Below are 9,683 nucleotides of genomic sequence, written 5' to 3'. Positions count from 1 at the left end.
GCCTTTTTGCCTTCACGTGGACCAAAATTTTGAGAAGACAAATAAAATGTCAAGAGAATAAAAATTTGTTGAGAACCCTTTTCTTTATTCAATAACTATATTTTATCAAAATATTCGGCAGCAACACAATGTGATCTTCTTTGATTTTTTTTTTTTGGGGTTTAAAAAATCAGATCTATTATGAAGTGTCAATAATATTTTCAAAGGTAATTACATTTATATATTTAGAATATGATGAAAAAAAAAGCTGTGTATTTGAAATGTAAATATTTCAAACATATGTGCATACACAGGTAATTTTTTTTATTTATAACCAGGTACTTCACACAAATATACACAGATACTCTATAGAAAGACTTTGCAGAATGATGAATTTTGCTGAGCAACTTTCGGCCGTCTGCAAAAAAGAATCTCAAGAAGTATTAAGTACATAATAGAATCAAAGTTAATAACTTACATTTTGTCAACTGAAAAAAACAATATTAAATGTAATATCATAACACAATTGCGCTGCTTAATAAGGTTTATGACATGCAATGATTTCATTTCGAAGCTTTGTTAAATAGTGAACGGGAAAAAGCGAGAAAAAAAAAAATTAAGAACTGATTCCAAAATGTTATGAGATAAATACGTTCATAACATGTAATGTGCTTAAACATTCTTCAATAAATAAAGAAAAGCTGTAACTCCTTTTTAGATATAAAAATATATATTTATAACAACCTCGTATTTGTAATTCAAATGATGGAAGTCCTATTAAATACAAATTTGGCTAGGCAGACATGATGATAATGCAAAACTAATTTAAGAAGAGTGCGCTTATACTGTACGAAAAAGAAAATGAGTATATGGAGTCGGAAAAAGAATGAAGTAGTTGATACACATCGTGAAAAAATGATAAATTGTACAATTACAGGGGTATATGAGAATACTGATTCTAACAATATAACTTGACAGAGATAAATTCTATGTGCTTACCTATTCATCAAGTTGAACATAGTAATGATTTATTAACAGACTGGTGGTAACGTCTTTCCTGAGGTTTTTCATAGCAAACCCAGTGGCCAGTGCTGAATCGCTGAGGCTCCTATGAATTTAAATTAGTATTTCCATTATTTGTCAACTCCTATAATAGTATATTAGCCATAAATGTCATTTCATAAGAAATCAACTGTAGTATTTGTCCTATTTTGTACAATGGAGAATTTCTTTGTAAACAATATTTTTTACATGATTTGGATATTTATTCATGGATTCGTGAATCAATATAAATAATCCATGTGGTGATTTTACTCTAGATAATGCAACGTATAACTGACCATGAGTAAAAATTTCATTTTCTATATACTGACCAATTTTATCAAGAGATTGTCCTTGACTTTTATTAATAGTCATAGCATATGATATTTTAACTGGAAATTGCATTCTTTTTAAAATAAAAGGCCATTTTGATTCATGTATAGTCATCTCTATTCTAGGAATATAAACTTTTTCATTTGTGTGGTCAGAATTAATTATTTGTCCTTCAATTAATCTATTTGTTAATTGTGTGATAAGTAATCTTGTACCGTTGCATAATCCTAAAGATTGATTCAAATTCCGTAATAATATAATAGGTGTTCCTATTTTTAAAGTTAACTCATGTGGCGGTAGTCCATTAAAATTCAATTTATTTAAAAATTCCTCAGGATATAAAAGATTTAGTTCATCTACGTTTCCATGTGATGGTGAAATTGTGTCGCAGCTATAATACGTTTTAGAATCAGTTGGTAGTATTGATAAAATGTACTGATTTACTTCATCTACGGTTTTATTTCGTGGGGCTACAATTGTCCGTTGTTTTAAATATTCAATATTATTAAAATTAGTAAAGAAATCAGTATATATTGAATGAAAAATGGTTTCAATTGGGTTTAAATCATAATGTAATATATATTTTTCAGGTATATTTATCCATGTCGCATCTTCATTTTCTAAATCTTTTATTCCATCTACAGTACCGTCACCAATGTTTAAAATCCACGTAGAAAATTCAGTAATTTCCTCTTTCTCTTTTGACGATATATTATGTCGATCAAGTCTCATATTTTTTGTTAGAGTTAAAATATCAAAATATTTCCACAAATAAGAATTGGTTAATGTTGCATCAATTATATGTTCTTTAGATCCTGTTGTTATAATAGGTAATATTTGACGAAAATCACCACCTAATACTATAGTCATTCCTCCAAATGGTGTATCGTAACTATTTCTCAAATCTTGTAATGACTTTGTCAAGGGCTTCAAAACAATATTTGTTATTCATTGGTGCTTCGTCCCATAAAATAAGAGATGTTTTTTCAATTAATTTTGCTAATTGTGTTTGTTTTTTTAATGTAACATGTAGATAATTTATCAACTGATAAAGGTATTTTGAATCTAGAATGTGCTGTCCTCCCATTTGGTAATAATAAAGATGCTATTCCAGATGATGCAACAGCTAAAACAACTTCATTATTTGATCTTAGTTTACTAATTATAGTATTCCATAGATACGTTTTCCCAGTTCCTCCATGACCACTAATAAAAAATAATTTGTGATTGTTCTTTGTAACCGCGTCTATAATTTTGTTATATATGTCTCTTTGTTCTTCATTTAAGCAACCAACTAATTTTAAATGTTCTTCTTTTTAATTTATTTGTATCGTAATTTAACTCGTCTCTTAAAAGTTTATTATTCAAATCATCAAGTAATGATTGTTTTGGTAGTGGTAAATTATAGCTCTGCAAACTTGATGAATTCATATTTAATATCTTTTGTAGTTCATATAATACATAATCATATAGTTCATGATCAGGTATCTGAAAACAATCATTATTGAATAATTTACGAATTTTAAATATGATATCGTCAGTCATAAATTTCCAATGCTTTTCAAACAACTTGATAGGATCATTTACATTACAAAATAATAAAATCAAAACAAACAATTGTCTTAGTTGTGTTGATGTTGACATAAATGTAGCTTCAAAAATTGAATCGTCCCATTCTTTATCGTCACCTAATAATCCTAAAGCGTTGCATGTTGATTGAAATGTTGGATATTTAATATTGTCAATTGTTCGTAACGATTCAAAGCTAGTACGTAGCACCTTTTTTATGATTTAGTAGTAATCTTAAATAATACAATTCTCCTGAATTCGGATAAACGTAATATGTTCGTCCAATTGTATGGCCAGAATGTCTTGGAGTCCATATTTTATCTTTTTTGTTCCAAACCCATTTCTTTGGAAATTCTGTATGCGTAAGTTCTCTAGCCTCATCATTAGATTTATTTATTTCCATCCATTCTGTTAAAGATGTTTTTTGAATCCCAGGTTGTTTTAAAATATTTTCAAGTTTCTGATTGGAATGGTACGTAATATTTTGTGTACATGGTAAATGAATTGATAACCTTTGAATAGCAGGTATTCTATGGTGTATAGGATATTCATATAGTCTCCATATAGCTTCATAAGGTGTTATATATCGACAATTAATATAATTTTTAATTTCATCGACTTCTGTAATATTTGCTTCATTAGAGTTTTCTGAGCATATATTATTTTCAAAAACGGCTCTTATACGATCAGGACCCTTTGTTAAGTATTTGAATAGGTATTTAATTAACATTGACTGTGAACAAATTTTAGTGTTTATATGAGCACAAAACTTGAGGCAAAGTTCTCTATTATAAGGTACAACAAATCTATTATCTAATTTGATATGTTCTTTTTCTGAATATAGATTTGTATCTCTGCGTTTATAATTAATAATGCCATTCTCATCAATTGTTGTTTCATTTCTAATTTGTTTAGGGAATCTTTTAGAACATGTTGAATTCTTCATACATGCAGCATTTGTTTTTGCAAGACCACATGGTCCATGTATCATAAATTCAGTGACGATATTGTATCCTAATGAGTCATCTGTTGGATTTGGTATCTCGGTTGAAATGATTTTATCTATTTGTAATGGATCATGTATTTTATTTTCGGGATGTAACCAAAATAAGAAATGACAATGTGGCAAGCCTCTTTTTTGGAATTCCACAACGTATAAATCAGCAATAACCGGTCCAAATATATTTCCCAATTTTATGGTTTGAAGTATTAAATTTAATTTCATTTTAAAAACTCTTGTTGTAATATCAGGCCTATCTTCTGGTTTCTGGCCTGGAATTTTAGATAACGCTCTTGTGATTTCTGACCATTTTGGATTACATGTAAATGTTATAAATAAATCAGGATTTCCATATTCTCTACAAATTGCCATCGCATCTTGATAATTTTGTATCATATATCTAGGACTTCCGGTGTGACTTGATGGAAGAATAATTCTTTTTCCTATTGTATTTGCATCAGTCTCTCCCCTATTAATAGCATCTTGTATACCTTGATATATTTCGGACCTTAAAGTTTTTTGGTTTCTTCTTACGAAATCTAATCGATCTTCTTCTACAGAGGCGTATGCATCAACTAAATACTGTTGAAACAATCTACCACTTCTCAATAAAGTATTTTTTGAATTAGAGCGTTCTTGTAATTGGTAGCAATAAAATGCTCGCATAGGAATTCTTTTCCTGGATGGTTGTTTCTTCAAATGGTCAGTATTCCATTTTAAATCTGGAGTGTAGCCGTCTTCCCCATAAGGAAATAGTAATGGATATTGCATCGCCATATATGAAGGGTGTAATTTTGTAATCCGTTGTAAAGTATTTGATTTTGTTTCTACTATTATATCTTTTCCTTTTTCATATTCTCCAATGTCACCAACTATTAATCCACCAATGTCACTTGATGTTGGTAAATCATATTGATTCGAATCAGAGTTTCTACGACCTAAAAGTCTCAGTCTTATACATGGAAGATTGGTTTCTTTAAATCTATCTCTTATTATTCTAAAGATTTGTACTAATATATTTTTTTCATCCAACATATTTACTAACTTTGTAATAATTGATTCAGTAATAGATCTTGAAGAATCATCAAATGTTAATGTTGACATTCTGTTTTGGATTTCATTTTCTGTATCGTGTATATATAGTTGTGCAAATCTCGGACGATTGTCATCAGTAGGTAGTAAAGATCCTAGTAGATGATACACTTGACCAGAGATTTTAAAAATGTATGGGCCTTGAGTATTGTTTATATTTAAATCTATGTTTGCTCCAAAAGATGTAAAAGCCAACATTGAATTCAATGTACGGATATTTTTTTTTTATAGTAAATACTCTCTGATCCACCATAGTAATCTAACAAAGTATCTAATATCGGAGGACTGTCTTTTGGTAATGGTAATTTCACTTTCCCGTTTTGACAACATAAATTATATTTTGGTGTACAATTATCGTTTACGCTTTCATTTAACCAAAAATAGGCCCCGCAATACTGACAACGATATTTACAATCACCCAAATCTAAGTATAAGTCTTCTTGTGATGGTACTTCTTTTGTTATTGTTTGCATATTAGAAATCAACGACAATCTTGTTTGACTGCGAGTGGGTAGAGTTGAAGTTCCGGAAGTACAGTCTGAATTTTCATTGTGTTGGTATTTAGTATTCTTTGGAATATGCTTCCTCATATTATTAAATTTCGGGGTTTTGTTTTTTACGGTATCGGAATGATCCAGAAAAGGATGTGTACGTTTTCTACCCATGACTTATAAGTACAAAGAAAACAACATGAGATAATGATTAGTTGAAGAACTTAAAATAAACAAAATCATATTATAAAACGAAATGAAGTCAATTTATCTTCTTATAAAAAAGAATTAAAATTTGTTACACACTTAAGCATCATGCATACATAGCTTAAACATGATTATTTATTACACACAATAAGTAATCTTAATTAGTTAAATATAATAGTTACAAATGAACCTAATATCTTAGTATATACAGTGACCCAATGTAATTTTTTAGTAATTATATTTATTTATTAGTTAAAGTATATATATTTTGTAGTTAATTATATGGAAAATGATAAGTAAAACAGTTTAATCTAAAACAATAGTATTAGGATATAATTTCAAACTAACACATGAATATAAATAAAAACTTACGTGAATGACGTATAGTTTTATTGAAGTAATCAGCACTCTACCGACGACCACACTAAAGGCCACTATCTGAAAAAAAAAAAGTAGTAATGATATATATGTAATTAACTCCGGGGAAAAAAAGGGGTTTAAAGATTACACATTAGCAATATACTGACTTCGCTAAATCACAATTGAAAGAATAGATTCCCAAAAGGCCCTTATTATCTCATTTCCTAGAGCCTTCAAAGATACACAAAAAAAAAAAAAAAAAAAAAAAAAAAAAAAAAACCCGCACACACACAATAAGTATATACAATTTCAAATAATAAAAAAAAATCTTAATATACTTAAAAATGAATATTAATTATATGTATATTCATATATATATATATATATATATATATTATACATAGACATAGATAGTTTATATGTGATCAAATTACTTTTGGACTACTATTTAAAAAAATAAACTTTTAGACTATATCTATTGTTTGCGTAATTTAAGGGGGGGTTTTTTTTTCCCCTTTTTTTGACGTAGATAATTCTTGCATGATCGTGTAAGTATTGTTTGGTTTTAACAAATTATTTTCGCGTTCATGAGGGTACTTTAATAACGTAGCTAACCCTTCTCGTAGTATATTTTAATTATTTCCTACAAATTCATTTTACCCCATGAAATTTAAACCATGCTATCATTTGATTAAAGAAACTGAGTTTTATCATAGCACTAAAACATCAAATAAAATAATTTTGGGTTTCTAAAGTCAATATCCCCTTATTATAACGATACTTTTAAGAATTATAACAAAATTATTTAAATTTGGTAGTTTGAATAAAGCGCTGATAATGCATATGTAACTGATCTTGTTGAGAACTAATTATATGATCAACAAATATAACACAGTAGCAATATAGTGACTTTGTTAAATTAACAGAAGAATAAATAAATAAATAAAAAACAATCCTCATGCAAATAACAAAGCCAAAATAAATGTATATAATTTTGACTATTAATTTGTTGAAGAAATAAGCACCGTTAGACCGACGACGAAACTAAAGCTATCTGAAAAGAAAATAGCACCATAAATAAGCACTCAAGATATACATTACATACTTCATACTTCTCCTTCTCGTATATGGCAGGATATTTTTTTAATTTCATAAAAGTAATATCTAAACCCTTATTAAAAAAATGTTGACGTTTTTTAAAAAAAATTCATAACATTGATATATTCATATGATTGATATATTTACTGATAAATTTACTGACTGACGACCACCGAACCATTTGAACTTGGTACTTGGTATAATTCCATTTTTTAGCAGGCTGAAATATTATGCACAACCTATGCATAATATAGACATACATACCATCTCCTGAAGGGGGAAAAAACCCATTTTTTGTGTGACAACTTTGATTTCAGAAGACAACGAAACTGAATGTCAAATATTTATGTACAGCCCATATATCATATCGACATATATACTAACTCCTGAAAAAAATAAGATAAAGCTCACATCTTGAAGAAAAAAACCATAAATATAACATCATATTAACCTACAAAGTTGGATAATCGGAAGTGTTTTCCTTTTCTTCAGAAAGTTTTTTTGTTTTTTCTTGGTGCGTGTGTTATCAAATATTTTTTAATTGTTATGAATATATATTGTATTTTGAAAAAAGTGATGATACTCATCATCCAAATGATGGCATCTGCGGATAATAATCGCTGATAAAAATAAGTGTAAACTGTGCTTAAAATTCTTTGTGGTGAGACCTACAGATTTTCTTTAATTTTTTCTCTCTGTGCATTAGCCGGATGATGAAAATCATCTCATTTCGAAAAATGTTTACAATTTAGAACATAAAAGTGAACTCCAACGATGGATCAACGCTCTCCGAGTACTCGTTATCTTCCACGTTCTACCCAAAACAAAACAACACAACCACTCACACTGAGCTCCCTGATGTTCATGAAATTTTCAGTTTAACATTCCTAAAGTGCTGCTAAAAAAGAAACGACGGGCAGGAAAAGTAAAATTCAAAACGATCATAAACAAATATGCGAAACCACCAAAGCTTATAAAAAAAAGTGATTCAACTCTTTTTTAGAGTATCATCAGATTAAAGCTCAGCACTGAACAACTAAATATCAATACAGATACATAAGATTAAGCAGCAAACGAAGAGAAAAACAACCGCAAAGGCTCTTTTTTTGTGTGTGTGTGTGTGTGCGCGCGCGCGCGCAAAGGTTTAGTTTTCATGGCTCTGAAAAGATAAGGATTCCAAGATTAAATTCCCTTGCCATTGCTCAACAAAAGCAGCCATGAACTTGGCTGCCTCTGCCAATGTTTGCTAAGAAAGGACAGCCTTATTAAAATAACACAGAGAAGTCAAGCCATGCAAAAATTAACTTCTACAATCTTATCTTGCCAAGTTCTTATCGCCAAATTCAAAAGGAAAGAACAGCTTTGTTCTAAACTGAATCAAAATAATGGCATGAGTCTTTGTTAATACCACAAAACCTGCGACGATCCTAATTCGTTTCCAATTTTCGGTGAAATCAAGAAATTCCAAACAAAACAAATCCAATTCAGAATTTCGAGTGCTAAACAACACCAATCTAGCTGAATCAATTTCACTAAAATTATCAAGGATATCAAAAACTCCCAATTTTACAATCTCAAACCCTAATTCCTCAATTCCAATCCGGGTAAGAGATTTTCACCTTGTTTTTGTGGAATTGAACTCTCCAACACTCTCTCTCTCGTTCACCGGCGGTCGTTCTCGATCGGCGGCTCGCGGCGGCCGTTCTTCTCAGCCAGAGCGCGGGCTATGGGTCGGTGATTTCGTGGTAGCGCGAGTAAGAAGAAGAAGGTAGGACATGGAAGAGATGATTGATGATGGTGGTGGAGTTGTTTTTGTGGATTGTTGTTTTTGATCGCCGACTATTGTTGTTGTTCGCTTTTTTTTTTTCCCTGTTCTTTCTTTTTTTTCACTATTGTTGTTTTCTGTTCTTTCTTTCTTTGGTTTATTTTTTTTTTCGGCTTGTGGTTGTAGAATTAGCAGCACAATAAAGAGATAAGGATGACCAAACAAAATGGTGGGAGTGGAGATAATCATATACGGCAAGTAAGGTTGTGTTTGGTATTTAACTCAAAAAGTTTTTGTTTTCTATTTCTTAATTTTTGTAGTTGTACTGAAAAATTATTTTGGAGTTGTTTTCAAAAAACTGTTTGGTACAGTTTTCATTTTTGTTTTTGAGAAAGTGAAAAAACTGAAAAAAGTGTTTGGTACAGTTTTCATTTTTGTTTTTGAAGAAATGAAAAGAGAAGATGAGGAGAAGGAGGAGAGAAGAGAAGAAATTTTTTTTCCAAAAACACATTTTATTTGTTTTCAGTTTTCTTTACTTTTTTACAAAACAACTTCAAAATTTTTTGAAAATTTTTTCCAAAAAATTAAAACAAACACATTTTCACTTTTTGTTTTCAAAATTTTCAACTAAAAAACTCAAAAATTGTTTTTGAGATAAGAACCAAACATGACCTAAGAGTCTAACATAACACTGTTTTTTTTTTTATTATTCAGATTAAAAAAAAACTTTATTCACTGATGGGTTATT

General features: G+C 29.6%; 1 protein-coding gene and 1 long non-coding RNA gene across 2 annotated transcripts; both read right to left on the bottom strand.

Moving 5' to 3' along the window:
- Positions 1-144: 144 nt before the first annotated feature.
- On the bottom strand, positions 145-9,145 carry LOC149403223 (uncharacterized). Its single transcript, XR_016296020.1, has 4 exons — positions 8,790-9,145; positions 6,085-6,150; positions 979-1,087; positions 145-397 (listed from the first exon to the last, which is right to left on the bottom strand). It is a non-coding gene; the product is annotated as an uncharacterized LOC149403223 (long non-coding RNA).
- Positions 3,119-5,679, bottom strand: LOC149403224 (uncharacterized). The gene is given in 2 exon segments (XM_089608749.1): positions 3,119-5,248; positions 5,251-5,679. Coding segments are annotated over 2 exon segments (2,559 nt in total).
- Positions 9,146-9,683: the final 538 nt, after the last annotated feature.

The sequence above is a fragment of the Urtica dioica genome, chromosome 3 (assembly GCF_054948205.1).
Source record: "Urtica dioica subsp. dioica isolate 48M chromosome 3, U.dioica_male_clone48M_v1_H2, whole genome shotgun sequence".
NCBI classification, from domain to species: Eukaryota; Viridiplantae; Streptophyta; class Magnoliopsida; order Rosales; family Urticaceae; genus Urtica; species Urtica dioica.
This window is presented reverse-complemented; position numbering and strand designations above follow the sequence as displayed.